This window comes from Enhydra lutris, unplaced genomic scaffold (genome assembly GCF_002288905.1).
Source record: "Enhydra lutris kenyoni isolate GAN:26980312 unplaced genomic scaffold, ASM228890v2 scaffoldscaffold33, whole genome shotgun sequence".
NCBI lineage: Eukaryota > Metazoa > Chordata > Mammalia > Carnivora > Mustelidae > Enhydra > Enhydra lutris.
In genome coordinates, this window is record NW_019154117.1 from 7,108,590 (window position 1) to 7,124,928 (window position 16,339).

The 16,339-nt window shown below is 44.4% G+C and overlaps 1 protein-coding gene across 1 annotated transcript in view; it reads left to right on the forward strand.

The window, feature by feature from the left end:
* Positions 1 to 16,339, forward strand: part of LOC111153520 (histone-arginine methyltransferase CARM1-like) — a 179,471-nt gene that overhangs the window by 82,717 nt on the left and 80,415 nt on the right. The window contains exon 5 of the mRNA XM_022512575.1: positions 10,118 to 10,228. Coding sequence (XP_022368283.1) covers positions 10,118 to 10,228 — 111 coding nt within the window. The remainder of the gene's footprint in view (positions 1 to 10,117; positions 10,229 to 16,339) is intronic.

Below are 16,339 nucleotides of genomic sequence, written 5' to 3' on the forward strand. Positions count from 1 at the left end.
CTTAACTGATCTCTTTGGCCGCTGAAGCCTTAAGGGAGCCTCTGCATAGATTTCCCGAATGTGAGTGTGAAGGCAGATGGCATGTCTGTGCCAGGATTCTCCCGAGTTTCAATAGAATCTGCTCCTGAAGGAGTATGGGGAAAAAGATGCCAGAGTCGGCAGAGGAAAATGCTTTCATTTGGTATGAAAGCAAAATGCAGCTTTCAGGGAGAGCCAAAAAGACTGAATAAACAATGGTCTCAGACTGTTTGTTTTTTAGGGCATTTGGGAACGAGGGAGCTGGGGGCTTTAATGTAAGAGACAGACTTCTAGCCAAGATATCTGTGCCCAAAAGCCCACCTCTGCATCTTTCGAGGTGGTGACATGTGCCCTTAATTTGTTTGAAGTTAATTTTCAGTTGGGGTACGAACCCTTATATGGTGGCTGTAAGAGTTTAGCGACCTACCGTGGGCAGAATCTTAGCACAGGATCTGAATGCTGCAGACCGGTGTCACCAGGGAATCCGAATCCAAGATCCCTGGCACTTTGAGGATATGACTCACCCGGACTCGTTAGGGTAATGGGGTTCTGTTCCTGTAACAGTCAACCCCCGGACCTCGGTGGCATAAAAAACTTCAGGTATCTTTTAATCCATTAGGGGTCAGCTGAGGGCCGTGCTTTGTCTCATTCTTACCCCGGGACCCAGACTGAAGGAGCAGCCTCCACATGCACCATGGGGAGAGGCATGAGTCTTAACTGCCCCCCCACGCCCGTTCTTAAGCCTTCCACCCGAAAGTAACCTGGGGAGGGTGTTTTTGACCACAGTACATGGGCCGAAGGAAGTCACGTGGTCACTCCAAACTTTAAAGAGCAAGGGAGTGAGATTCTACCATGTGCACATAAGGAGAACCAGAAATAGTTGGTAAATGGCACTAATGACCATCATACCAGATGCCACTTTTGCAAAATCATTGAAGAAGGGACAGATTGCTAAGGTGATATTGTCAGTGCATCAGCTGTGCATGTGAGGGAACTAGAGAAGAAGGAGAGGGGTTTGAAAGATTAATATTTCACTGCTATGGTTTTATCGGTTATCTTACTATTAATTTCTGCCTGATGGACTGCCTGCCCACCGGATGCAGGCCATTTTAGAGAGTTTCTGGGGTTGAAATTTTAAGACTTCATGTTCCTTCTAGGGCAGTGCCATGCATGAAGGACCAATCTGGAGCAGCTACTGACTTTGCTAAAGAATTAGACAGAATGCTTTATGCAACAATAATTTCTAAAGTAGGTGACTTTGTTTTAATATCTGCTTTCCAGGATAAGAATGTGAGTAGACAAACAACATAAAAATCAGTAAGAAGCAGTTTCATAGGGCCCAGCAATCAGTTAACAAGTAGTTATAAGTACTGTCTAGAACCTAATCTTTTCTAGCACTGGACCAGGAATTGGGCTCTGATGAACTTAGAGCTTGGGCTCCACCTTTCACTTGCCTAAATCTGAGCTATGGACAGACACTCAGATTCAGTGGTGGTTTGGGTTTAAAATTTAGAAGTGTCAGATGCCCAGAAAAGACAGGACAACAGAAAAAAAAAAGCCAATAAACATATTGGATTTCATATAACTTCCATAACTTTCTTAGCCTCAGTTCCCTAAATCATAGATTAGAGGCTTAGGTGCTCATACTTTATCAGGGTGGGCAACCTCAGGAAAGCACGAGTAAGGGGGAGTGAGGCTGGGAAGGAAGGAGAGGGGGAATAAGAGAGCATATTACTGAGCTCGCCACAGCTCTATGAAAAACTGATTGCTTGGTGTCTTCAAGGAGGCCGCATGAAGCCAGTTTATCTCCACACAGTTCATCTACAGGGAGGAGAAGAGAATAATGTGTCCTTTGGCCACCATTTTGCATTGGTCAAAGTTCACCTCCAGGGGGTGGCCACACCCTTGCACTTCAAGGGCAGGTGCATGAGGGCCAAGCAGGCGCTGCAGTGCTTGCCTCATGCCTCAAAAGCAACAAGGAAACTAAGGCAGGAGGCAAGGAACAAAATGCATGGGGCCTGAGTGGGGAGAGCGGTTTTGTCCTACCAGTGACCAAGCTGAGGAAGGAGGGGAGCCCCCACAAAGACCCCTTCGGCAACAGTGTCTGGAGCTGCCACAGGAGCAGCCATGCAACATGGTTCCAGCCGTTGAGGATCAGCACAGCAATCTCTAGGGCCAGGACAGGCAAACAGCAAGGCAAGTGTTCCATTCTGGCATGACGCAAAACCCGAATACATTATAAACACCACCCTGGCCAGGGACCCAGGAGTCAACCAAGAACTTTTCTTTTCCCTTCCAGTCTCCACATCCTTTAGCTTCTGTTAACTTAGCATTTTTGCAACTCTTCCATTCCCTTCTGTCCTCCAGCTCATTCTTAGTTCTCCTTCTCAGCGTACCTTTCGTGGAATGTTGCCAGGCTTCCAGTTAGTTTTCCTCCTTGGACCAGAGTGAAAATATCTTTAGCTTTACCCAGGAGAAGCTCCCCACCCAAGCTGGCTAGAACAGTTGAAGGCGGTAGGACTCCAGGGTATTATAACCCAGTTACTCTGAACATCACACCCTAGTGTAACCACACCCAAAAAAGGAAGAGGCATCTTTTCTGTGTGTCTGTGTTGGGGAGGAGGAAATATTTCCTAAAGGCCACCAGCAGATACCCCCTCAGGTCTCATCAATAACATCGTATCACACACCCAAGCCTCAAGGCATCTCTGGCAAGAGGAAGGGAACCAGCTAGGATTGTGCTAGATGGTTCTGGGTCCCTCCCTGAGACTGGGGATGGTGAGCTGCACACAGGAGGGTAAATACTAATATTGGGTTCCTGATCGGAAGGAAGAGGGGACTGACGTTGGTAAGGAATCACCTAGATCTGCTCTGCTTCCTCTGAGCTTGTGCCCTCCAATGCATGCCACCAGTGTGATGCCATTAAAATGCAGCTATGAAAAATTTCTCCTGTTAGAACATTTTAAGATTCTTCTTTGCTTGAGGATCCAGTTCAAGGTCTTGGTCTTGTACATAAGACCGTCTGCGAGCAAGTATCTGCCAGTTTCTCCAGCTTTTGGTTGTGCCATGTTCATGCCTCAGCCACGCCCCTCCTTCTACCTCTAGCACACAGATCCTCCTCCTGAGGAAATTTCCTATCTCCTAAATGTGACTGGCTCTGTCATTCACAGGTGCTCCACTTAATCCCTCAACGCCAAGAGCACAACATTGACTCAACTTTCAATTTTCACTGCTCTGTTTACCTCAACGAAGTCTTTCCAGACTCCTTGCTGGAATATTCTTCCTTCATATTCTCGGTGTGCCCTTTATGTCATTCGATCATGGCCACTGTAACACACTGTTGTGCTTCTTTCTCACACATTTCTTTCTCTGTGTTTATCTCTGCATTTCCAGCACCTCGCAGTGCTTGGCATGGCGGGTAACACGAGACATTTAGTAGATGTCCAGTGAGTGTCTAAAGCTTTAGGGCTAGGTGTGCTCCTCTGAGACCACTGGCAGCGTACGAAGGGGTTAAGCATTGGAAGATAAACTAAGAGCGATAACATACTGTGTTTGCCATAATCATGGGAGAACTGGTGAAAAGGCGGTTAAAAGATCGGTGATGGGTTTATCTAGCCCCTGCCAGGAGACGAAGCAGGATGAAGCAAGGGTTCCTAAGCACTAATTATGCATTATTTAAATACAGAGAGCTCTTTGGTTGAAACCAACTTGCACTGCACAGCAGATGTAGAATCCTGTCTTACGAGGAGCTATCACGGCAGGGTTCTTATACCATAATGAAAGCGCTAATTATCTGTACAAGATTTAAGTCTTCACGGCAAAGGCCATTAAGGGATGTCTTCTGCAGGTCTTGAGATGATTTGGAATTTTTCTTCTCTGACCGCAAAAGATGGTGCATTTCCTTTATTCTGTTACCGCCTAGAAGCTTTTTAATCCCTCTGTCAGTCAAGAGTTGGGATACTGGCAGAGTCGGGTGCAGTCTATGGGGGTAGATGGTCCGTGGCAGGCAATGACGGTAGTGTGCACGGTGCTACAAGAGCATGGGGCTTGTATCACCATGGGCGGTTTGGTGGGAGTGTCTGCACTTGTAATAAGATGCTGGCTGGAAGGAGCACGCTAGCCATGGAAGTGGACGGGTGGGCTGGGCACAGAATTTAGGTACACTGGGCAAAGAAAAATTACAGGTAAGGGATTATAATTCAGAGCAGTTATTGATACACTCAAGCAAAGAAAGAAAGAAAGAATGCGTAAAAAATAATAATTGGCATAACTCAAGGAATGGATTGTAGGATGGTCTGGACCTCACTCTTGGAAGACAATTGCAAAAATGCTGGGGCAAACAAGAAGGCTGCATGTGGCCAGTATTACTGTAGCCCGAGCAGTACAAGGAATAACATAACTAGAAAATGAAGGCAGTGATTAAGAGCACAGGGCTTGAATTAGGTACATTGTTGGGTTTTTTGTGTTTTTTTCGATTTCTGCCATTTATTAAGTACACAACTTGAACTTCATCAGATTCTCAGCCTCTTTACAACATGGAGAAAATAACAGTGCTCTGATTATAGACTTGTCATCACAAGTAAATAAGGTGATGCCTACTAAAGTACTATACAGGCACAGCTACATAATGAGTATAAAACAAATGGTACATGTTTATTTTATTTTTCCTCCATTATTCAAGAGTAATTTTGTTTCACACTTTCATAAAGACCCAGAGATTCCTCATTAGTTTTAATCTAGTAAATCCAAATAAAGAGCTTTGAACCCACTTGGAGCTTTTTTAGCCCTGTCCAAACATTTTGTAGGCTTTCGTTGCCCAGGAAAGCCACTAGAGCATATAATTAAAATCATCTGTATAAGCAAAAGGGTGACGCTATCTTTAATATTTTTCAAAAGTTTATTTACAAATACCCAGAATTTTTGGCCACTATTACATGGACCAGTTGCCAACTTTTCCCTATTCAATCTGGTGGGAATTTCACAGCATTTTCTTATGTTCCCCCATATAAGCCCCAAATTAGCCATGTCTTCAGTTCCTGCCTGTGTATCCAGGGGCAGCAGAGGATGAATTCTCTCTCCAGAGGAGTGTTGTCCACAAAAGCCATCTGGATCATAGTGTAATGACAATATGGCAATATAAAAAAAAAAGCACCCTTTGAAGGATGCTTCAGATCACTAGATTGGAGAGGATGTGTTATGCTGGTAGAAGGTATTTTCTCAGGAGGTAATATTTTCTGGGTCATGAACTGGTTCCCTCTTTGTGGTAGTGAGACACCATATTTATGTATCCAGTTTGGTCAACAGAGATTTAGTGAATGTCTCTGCCACATGCCAGACCCTGAGCTATTATCAGGGATTCAGTAGTGGGTGAGGAGCTAATGGAAGTCTGTCCCTTGATCAACCTTACCGTCCAGGGGAGCAGACATTAATCAAATAATACTCACTATAACTGTGATGAGTGTTATAAAGGAAGGCCACGAGGAGGTAATGATAAGAAAGCATACAATAGGAGGACTTTTGTTCTCATGAGAGGGGAGCGAAGAGTAGGGACATCTCATGGAGAGCCATTTGGAATCTGAAGGATGAGCTAGAGCTCAGTCAAGTACTCTGCAGGAAAGCAATGGCACACCCAACAGGAGGCTTTAGGAGAGCTAGATAACAGGACTGTATTCCAAGATGTGCACAGAGTTCAGGGAAGCAGCACAAGGCAGCGGTGAACCTGCCTGACACTAGTGAGAGTGGAGACCAGGCAGGATGGTCATAGTCGTAAAGATGGAAGTCCAGTAGGAGCTGTGGCTTTGGGTAGAGGGGACATCCAATCCATGGAGACCCAGGAAGGAGGAAACCAGAAGAATAAGTCATCTGACCTCCCTCTCCTTGCTTTGACTTCCTCTTGTTCTTTCTCTTGGCTGCTCCCACCTGGAGTCCCATAGCAAGGAAGCCATTGGTGTGGTCTACATAGGTTAGACTCCTTACAAAGAGAAGGTGGAGCAGAGTGGAGCACAGATCTGGAGGGGCAAATAGAAGAGATCTGGCACAATGAGCACTGAGTAGGTAAAAAAAAAAAAAAATAAATATATATATATATATATATATATATATATATATATATATTCCGTAGACTCACATCATAGAGTGTGCCGTGGGGCGCACCCCACGCAATGGGAGCAGCATGTACTAAGGCCCTGTGGCAGAAAGGAACATGGAACCTTCCAAGAAGCCTGCTTCTCGTGGTCACAAGAGTGGCCCAAGGGATCATAATCAAGGAGGAAGGAGAGGGATCATGATGAAAAACAGTAAGTGTCAGGTCTGGGCGGTGGCTTGGAGGCCAAGAAATAAGAAATAAGCCAGGAAGCAGAAGGTAAGTTGGGTGAAACGATTCAGGATAAAAAAGACTTGAATAAGGCAAGGGCATCCCGGGCTTAGCCTCTTCGGTTGCTAGTTCTGCATGCAATAACACTCCCAGAGTTAAATGGCTGGAAGGAGTCATAAGCCTTTGCCAGAGATGGTTCAAAGCAGTGCTGGAATGAGGAGACTGCCCTATTCAGTCATTGCAGTCAGTCATGTAGTCAGCAAGTATTTATGAATGGTTTTTGTTTTCCTGTTATACTAGGGGCCAAGAGAGAAATGATATGATTCTTGTCTCTGGGGAGCTCACGGGCTCAGCAGGAAAGGCAAGCATGTAAGGAAATACTTCCAGTATCATGCAGTAAGTGCCCCTTAAGGAGCTGCGGACCGGGCGCAGAGAGCCCAGCCTGGACTGACTGTCCGGGTAGGGCCGAGAAGGTGTCCCAAAGATGTGATCTCTCTGCTTGGTCTTCCATTCTCTAGTTAGGAAAATGAGGTGAGGGTTTTCACCCAGCTGTAAGCCAAATACCAAAGCAAACAGTCTCTCAATCTCAGTGGTTTAACGTAACAAAATCTGTAAGATCTTTCTTTCTCATGCCATGGCCACTGTGTTCTGAGTGGCTCTTCCCAAAGGGGTGACCCAAGGGTTCAGGCTCTCTGGAGCTCCAGCAGGCAGTTGGCAGGGCCGCTGCATTAGGATCCGAGAGTGGGGGGAAGGCACAGTGCACCCTCAGCTGCCTTCCCCGGACACTGGTCACTCCCCCTCACGCTCCATTGGGCCAAAGTGGTCTGATGGCCACGTGGAGATGAAAGGCAATGGGAAATGGAGTCTAGGCTCCAAGAGAGCATGAACCTCTGGTGGGCTGTCAGCTGCCTCCACAGCAGGGAATGGTACACCAGAGAGCCCATAATCAGGGAAAAGCAGGCAGTTGCTGAGAGAACATTTACAGAAAAAGAAGCCAGGGAGGTCAGTCAGCTGGATTGCTGAGACCCAAGGACAACATGCCAAGGAGACGGAGACCTTCCCCCTAGCTGCGTGGCACCACTGGTGGTGTCTACTCAGGGTGTGCTTTGATCAGATTTTCATCTCTACACAGCGCACCCTTTCCTCTCATCTTTTGCTCCATGGAAAGGCCACGATGGTGTGGAGGCTGAGCACTGTCCAGCTTTGCTGCTTATCAGCATGGAAGCTGTGTCTCCAAGCCTCAGTTACCTTATTAAGAAAATGGGGATAAACTCTGTACTGCCCATCCGCAGGAGGCTTGATGAGCAAATAGATAGTGTCAGGAGGATGTCCTTTAGAAATTGTATCTGTTTTAGCATCCACTCTTCTCCCAGATTTAGAAATCCCAGCTGGAAAGGATAATACATTTCCATTACCGGCTAAATATTTGCTTCAGCCTCTGTTTTTTTCACCAGAGAATTTATTCTAAGCTCTCCAAAGCTTTTTTCCCAGAGTTCCGTGGCGTATATAGACAAGGTAAAATGTTCCTTTCACTCCACATCTTCTTCTATCAGCCCCAGACTGAAAATCCCTTTATTAACTTTTTAAATACACACGTGGAAAGCAGATGGCATTATCTAGATAATGCTAGCAAAAGATCAGACTCTTTTCCAAGGCCTATGCTCTGATTTGAAATAACCAAATAAAATAAGGTTATTTTGGCCTGAAATTAGATATTGAAATAAGGTATTTGGAAAATTGCCATAGTTTGTAAATTTTCGTCTCTTCTCTAGATATGGTCTGGGTCTTTTAGAGCATCTTCTACCTAATGGACTAGTTTGACAAAGGTTGAACCACGTACATCAGGCTCCCTCCCATCTCTGACCTTTTTCTCTTTCTCCCTGTTACCATTCTCCTCCCTCTCCTAAGTGGCAAATATTACTTTGGTTTTAATCTGTAGTGTCAAGAGAACTAAAAACAGTGTCCTAAGATGGTCCACAGGTCCACAGGTCCATAGCATCATAATAAAAGAGACATCATTCACACATTTCTGGGGTACCTGTCACCAGAGCAAGCAGGTGCAATTTCCATTGTTTAATTTTGCATCCATATTTTGGACCGAACATGGAATCTTAAGTTTTATATTTTTATTGATTAAGGTTCCAAAAAGGTTCTTTTGGATCTGGTGTATCCTTGGGGCAGGGCGGGGAGGTGGCTGTCAATTATACTCTCCACCTTAATGGCCTTCATTCCCTAAACAGCAGTCATAGCTGTTCTCGGAAAGGAGCAGGGCCCATGTGAAGATGTATTTCCAAGGGAGGATGAGGGGACGAGAATGTTGGTATTTCTAAAAGTATAGACAGCCCGACAGCAAATTCCAGAGCCTGGGTGACATTTTAAATTGGTAATGCTCCTAATTACCCAAACCCTAGGAAACCGTATTGAATACAGCCACAGTTCTAGAATTAATATAAGTGAGCGCTGTGAACCCGTCGCTAACAGCATGCTCTCTTAGAATAATGGCAGAATATCTGTGTCAGCACAGTGTGGCACTGCAGTTAAAACACACACATGCACGCACACACTGGCTTGATAGTTCCTATTTTTTGGAAAAATTTACCTTCTATCAAGTTAAAAAAAATTTTTTTTCTAAGTCTCCTACAAAAAGTAATATGAAGTAATACTTCGTTTCCTTGTCCAACATTGCTATTGCTATCTCTGCGTTAAAATGTCAGATTTATGAAGATGAATTTAAGTAAACAGCGTATGGTTTTATGGAACATGAGCTTGGAAGGCAGAAATGCCCAGATTCAAGTCCTTACTCCCCTATCTGCTGCTAGTTGAACTTGGGCTGGTTGGTCAGTGTCTCTGAACTTCAACTTGGTCATTTCTAAAGTAGACATGATAATGCCATTTGCTCAAATGTTTATTGTGAGGATTTGGGGCCAATCAAAATGTTTTGCTCAAAGCTGGTGCTGAAAGATGCTAAGAGTCAAGGTCATCGATGTGCCAGGAACCCTGTGGCCTGAAATCTCGATCATCAGATTGAGACTTGGGCCGTGGCTTTGGCAGTGTTTGGAGATGGGACCCAGTACATGCCATCGACCTCTTGCTCTCAGCGTGTTTGTCCAGGTGTTGGGCCCTTGTGCTTGTGAGTGCACAACTGAATGGTGATTTTCTTGATTTAAGTCCTAGGTTTGAACACAGAGAGTAGAAGAAAAGTGTCTGGAGATTCCACGTGTCCAGTGTCTTAATACCCTTTTACCTTCCATTTATAAACCTCCCCAACTTCGTGGAGGGGCCTGGATAAAAAGCAAGCACATACCTCACTTTTGGATTTTTGAAGACTTTATCTTCCATTATTTCTGAATAAATAAAAAGAATATATGTGTTTATATATATAAAATTATATACAAAACATAAAAACTGTTGACAGTTTTCATTTTCTTGGTGCTAACAGATTGGGTAAGCAAGCTCACTCATGGCCCTTTACTTTTCTTGGCCCTAAATGTCCTAAAAGCAATCCATGCTACAAAGAAACTCTGAAAATAGGAGCAGTGGTTTGAAAAACACCAATTACGTGCCAAGTGCTTTGTACACACTTTATGTTCATTAATCCTACAATCAAACTTAAAAAGTGGATATTACTAACCCCATTAAACATCTGAGAAAAAGGCTCATAGAGATTCATAACTTGGCCAAGGTAAGAGCACTTATAAGTAGCTGAGCTCGTATGTTCACTAGGTCTGATGGCAAGGCTCGGAGTTCATGTTCTCACCCCTCTCTTGTCTTCACTTTCCCTTCCAGGTTGTTCTGGACGTTGGTTGCGGATCTGGAATACTGTCATTTTTTGCTGTTCAGGCTGGAGCTAGGAGAGTGTATGCTGTTGAAGCCAGTTCAGTAGCACAATATGCTGAGGTAAGGGGTTGTATTTTTACAGCGACTACTAACCAGATCTTTGGTAAACTTCAGGGGACTGGGTGATGGGCTCTTCCAAGTAGGTCATTTGGAAGAATTTTTTTTTCACCAGTCTGATTTTCTTTTTTTTTCCCCCATTGGGATTTTACTGCTGCAAGAAGCCAGACTTCATTGTCGTAATTGAGAGGAAAACAAGTTTTTAAGACATTTCACGATCCTGGAAATAGAACAAAACTTTCTTCTTCCCCATCCACTGGGTGGCAGGTGGGCCTGGGGGAGATGGATGTTTTCTTATCTTTAATGACCTACTGAGGTGAGGAATCAGACCTCCCTGGAGCTAGATTCATTTTGTTCTTAAGTGCTGTATGGACAACAGCTGTACCACTCACTTTAAATTTTACTTTGAGCTTAAGGAGCTGTTGCTCCATGGTTGTATTTGGACAGATAGATGTCTGTGTTTCAGGGAGTTTTTTTCAGATTTCAGGCTCTGATTGGAGGATAGGGCGATGCTTTGTTTTAATATAGCCCTCTATTACCATTATGAAATGTGTACAAATATTAGAGAATAAGTCAAAGTCAAGAGTCCGGTAATAATGGCTTTCGGTAATACCTGGATATAGTAATAACCCAGTCACGGCTGCACGGATTTGATGGATTTGCACACGTGCCTGAACAGGTCATGTGCTTGTCATTCACACTGGAAGGAGGCCGGAGTTTTAATGAGGGACAGGATGACAGAGAGGGAAGCTTGCCTGTTCCTTCTGATGAGCATCACATGATGTTCTCCAGCCCTGGACAACTGGTAGCTCAGGGTGGCGGCTGGCTTTGGATTGAGTGAGCCAAGAGGGACCAGAGACAGGTAGACCAGTGTGCCATGTTTGGAAGAGAAGAATGCAAGAGCCTAATAGCTGGCAGGTTGTTGAACTCTTTTTTTCCTTCCAGCAAATGTTGGATAAAATATTTTTGGTCATTTGCTCCTTCACCAGTTCTTAAATGTTTTTAGTGAAGATTAGATACATGCAAAAGAATATTTGTCAAATGTGTAAGTGTAAAGGATCATGATGCATTGATCATGGGCCTTGTACCTCTTTTCAGAAGTGGGCCATTAGCTGGGGCGCCTGGGTGGCTCAGTGGGTTGAGGCCTCTGCCTTCGGCTCAGGTCATGATCCCAGCATCCTGGGATCAAGCCCCGCATCGGGCTCTCTGCTCTGCGGAGATCCTGCTTCCTCCTCTCTCTGCCTGCCTCCCTGCCTGCTTGTGATCTCTCTCTCTGTCAAATAAATAAATAAAATCTTAAAAAAAAAAAAAAGAAGTGGGCCATTAGCATTTCCATTAAAGATCTATGTGACTTGTTCTGATTGCTTCTCCTTTCTGCTTTAAACAGAGGTAACCACAGTCTTGAATTTTTGTCTCATTCCGTTGTTCTATAGACTTTTACCACATGTATTTCTGACCCTAAAAACAAATCCCTTATGAACTGTTCATAAATGGAATCATCATGTATGCATTCTTCTATAATTTGCTTTTTTTAATCCCATGTGATGATCATTTTGTGGATGCATACAACTGTTGTTTACTTATCTTCAGTGCTGGAAACTGTGCTCTTGTATGGGATGCCTCAAGTTGTTTGCTCACTGTTCTGTTGGCAGACTTATGGTGGCCTCCATTACAGAAGTGTTGTTATGAATATTCTTGTACAGCACTCCCCATTATATCTCTGCTAGAGTTCCTCAGCATCTACACATCAGTAGAATTGCTGGGTCATAGGACAGGCCTACCTTCAACTCTGCTCTGTAATTCTCACTTGTTTTCCAAAGTGGCTCTTCCAGTTTTCATTCCCTCCTGCAGTAACCAAGAATGCCATTGTTCTACAATTCTGTCAGCACTTGATATTGTCAGACTTTTGAATTTTTGCCCATTTGGTATTTATGCTATGATGTTTGCAGTTTTAATTTGCATTTTCCACTTACTAATGACTTTGAGCAACTTTGCAGAGTGTTTTGGCCACTCTCTTCTGTAGAATACCTGTTCAAGTTTTTTGGGTTTTTTGGGGACAATTTTTATTTTGAAATTTTTTTTCAAATTCTGATTCATTTGTAGGAATGATTTCTATATTCTGGATATTAATCATTCCAGTTATGTATGTGGAAAATAGCTTTTTACAGTTGGTATCTCACCTTTTCTCTTTCTTTATGGTCCTATTAGTCTTGAAGTGTGGAATTCTAAAAAAGAAGAGAATACAAGCTTATGAGGAGAGAACCTTATAGTTAAAGTGCTTCCACTTAGATTTTCATAAATCTGAAAATACGTTCCTAAGGATTAACTTTGTCTCAGGTGCTGCTGCTCAGGTGCTGCTCAGCCATTCAATCATATGTTCATTCAGTCAGCTCCGACAGTTCTGGGTTTTGGGAATATAAGAGTAACTACTGATTAGGGTCTATTCCTGTCTTCAGAGAGGTTCGTTTGTTCTTTCTTTCTTTCTTTCTTTCTTTCTTTCTTTCTTCCTTCCTTCCTTCCTTCCTTTTTAAAGATTTTATTTATTTGACAGATAGACGGAGATCACAAGTAGGCAGAGAAGCAGGCAGAGGGGGAGGGGGAAGCAGGCTCCCCACTGAGCAGAGACTCCTATGCGGGGCTTGATCCCAGGACCCTGAGATCATGACCTGAGCTGAAGACATAGGCTTTAACCCACTGAGCCACCTAGGCACCTGAGAGGTCCTATTCTGATAAGAGATTGATCCTGTTGTGCCTTGTATCAGACACGACCCCAGAAAAAGAGTAGCATAATTCAGGGACTTTCTTTTTCTTGTACATTTTGTGTTCTCATATATTTTAAGGTGTTTCAAGACCTATTACTTCTTTTCAAAACCTTGAAAACCTAATGCCCTTGGTTATAGTATTTTAAAGAAAAACAAGAAGAAATTAGCTAGAGACATCCTTCCATTTCCTAGCTGTAATCCTGCCTCCATCCCCAGCATAAACTTTCAGTAATCATCAGCACACCATGGGAGGAGACATTCTAGAACTGTCTGTGTGATTGGTTTCTCCAAGAGAATCCTCTTCCTGATTAAACATATCAGTAGGATTGTTGCCCTTCTTACAGAGTGGGGCTGCCCTCACAGGCACTTGTACCCAGAGTGTGGCTGCTGTATAATTATAAGGGTCTCTAGCAAGAAGCTAATCCACAGGAGAAGAAAAGAGAAAGAATTCAAAATTTTAAAACTTTTAAATTTTTAAAATATTTTTTTTACTATGTTGTGTTAGTCACCATACAGTACATTATTAGTTTTTGATGTAGTGTTTGTGTACAACACCCAGTGCTTCACGCAGTCCATGCCCTCCTTAACACCTGTCACTGGGCTCACCCATCCCACCCTTCTCCCATCTGAAACCCTCAGTTTGTTTCTCAGAGTCCACAGTCTGTCATGGTTCACCTCCCCCTCCAATTCCCTCCCTTCATTTTATAAACTATTTAAAACTTTTTACATGATTTGAAACTTGAAATAATTTCAAACTTACAGGTAACTTGTAAAAATAGGAATAGTTCAAAGGCTACCCAAATTCTTTTTACCTGGACTCACCAGTTTTTTCACATTCTACCCCATGTGCTTCATTGTTGACTCTGGCTTTCCTCTCCTGCCCCAGCATGGCTATGTACGCGCACATGTATCAATGTTCGCACATATGGGGGTAGATACAGAGATGGACGTGCACACACAGGTTTATTTTAGCAAGTGCACGCACCTGCACGCACAGGAGTATAGGGGGAGGAGGGGCAGAGGAGGGAGAGGAGAGAGACAGAATCTTAAGCAGGCTCCACGCCCAGCACAGAACCCGATGCGGGCCTCGATCTCATAACGCTGAGATCATGACCTGAGCCGACATCAAGTCATTCACCTGAACCAACTGGACCCCCCCCAGGCTCTCCACACACACACTTGTTTTCCCGAGTCAGTGATAGATGCATCATGGCTTTTTATCCTCGAACGTTTCACTGTGTGTTTCCTAGGATTAAAGCTATTATATAACCAAAGAAGAACCTAATTTAAAGGTAAAAAAGGCGCTGTACAATGACTTGTCCGTCGAGTCTTTCGATGTTACTGATCAGCAGGTTCGGGGAGGCCGTGGCGCGAGTGGGGAGCCCTTCACTGTGGGTGTGGGGGGAGGAGAGTCTCTACTGAACCGCATCTCTGCCTGTGTTTCATTTCCAGGGACACTTGAGTTTTCAAGCTTTAACACCAATGTTCTAATGAATCTCCAGAGCCATAATTTTATGTTCTCTTTGGTTTGGGCTTCTGTAGAGGGTTTTTGTGTTTCCGTACTCTTTCTTTTCTGTGTCTAGCTGGGGCAGGTTGGAGGCAGGGGTGGCTCTTCAGATGCTCTGGGGGCTGCACAGAGCCCTTGACATCCTTGCCGGCAGGTCCCTTTGGCCCCCGAGACCATCCCTGCATGGGGCCCTAAGGACAGGCTAGTTATAATACGTTCAGGGCCAAGCATGATTAGAACCTTCTCGGAGGATGGATTTAGTGCCATCCTGGCCCCTCCCGATGAAAACCGTGGCCTCTGCCGTGCCTCCGGCTGCTGCCGTGGCCATCATGAGAGGCTCCTGTGGGCCAGGCCTTTTCACCCTGGGGGAGGGCGACCCGTACCAGCTCTTGATTTCTGCTTCTCACACTGACATTCGTCTGCACAATTTCTGGGTGGCAAAATGCAAGTGTGAACTGCACACAAAAGATTTTCCCTCTAAGAATAGGCTTTCAGAGCAGCTCAGCACACAGTGCATGGTGCTCCTTTCGACCTTTTCATTATTTGGTAATTGAACCAGCAGACATTTAATTCTTTCCTCTGGAGTCTTCATTAAATTGCTCGGAAAAGATGAAATTGCAACAAGAAAGAAAAATGAACAAATTTAACTACCATCGCCTGTGCCTGGATACTTCTTCTCACGCCAGGCTTCTGGGCTTTAAGTAAACAGCATATTTTAAAATTGCAGTGAATTCAATTTCAGTTGCTTTCAACGGCTCAAACTGATTTTGTAAGGGCTGACCCTCAGTCAGCAGGATGATGTGAGCGACTCCTTGTCTGGAGGGCATGTACATGGAGTCATTTTTTGCAGGATGGTCATGAACTTGCCCAGGTACAGCCACGTGCTCTCACCCTGGGCCCCATCTGACATTTCTGGGTCAGTAATAAGAGATCATCCTTTTCCATGGGACAGGGCAGAACTAAATGTCTCCCATGGGTTTCCAAGCCCGCCCACCTCAAAATGGTAGCTCTCTCTTGCTCTCTTTTTCCTTTCTTATGTATGAAACATAGAGAAGAACCTCCAGGATCATACAGATCAGGAGGAAAAGAAAAAGGCATTAATCAAATGTATACACGTATACAATCAAGGACGAGGGTGTTCCTTATTTTCAACTGTGTGCAAACACAGGTCACGTTTCTCCATCTAATTCCTCAGAGGGCCAGGAGAATAAAAGACTATGAGGGTAAGCGATCATGAATAGATTTGTGTGTTTTAAACAACTTAAAACAAAGCTCTCTGGCACCAAGATTTAACAATGTTCTTAACTGTTATTGGGCCACTTACAAATTAGACTTTCCCGATACATTGTTCCTACATATGCCTCATTAGGATGATTTCAAAGGAGTCAGACCAGGTCTTTCTAGGTGATGGGGCAGGGAAAGTAAAGGCAGGTGGAATTGGAGCCACTGTGTTCTGCCTTTCTAGACCTGCTGGATTCATGATATAGGGTGGCTCTGTTTGAAATGGGAGCCACGACACACCTGTGGTTGTTTTTGTTTCAACGCACATTGGTTTTTAAAAATGAAATTCCGCAGTCACCTCAGCTGCATTTCAAGGGCTGGGCAGCCCCAGAGGCCAATAGCTGTGGAATCGGGCCGTGCAGAGAGAGAGCGGAGTCCATCACTGCAGAAGATCTTAGTGGAAAGGACACGAGGAGCCAGACTCACTCTGTCAGCATGTGGCGGCTGGGCTGAGGGCTGTGTTCCCTGCCAGGTACTGGGGGCCCTGGCCAGATTGGACTAGCTCAGCGTTAGGGAAGGTGCTCTCCCCAGTTCCTCATGCTGTGGTCATTGTTTATTCCCCGA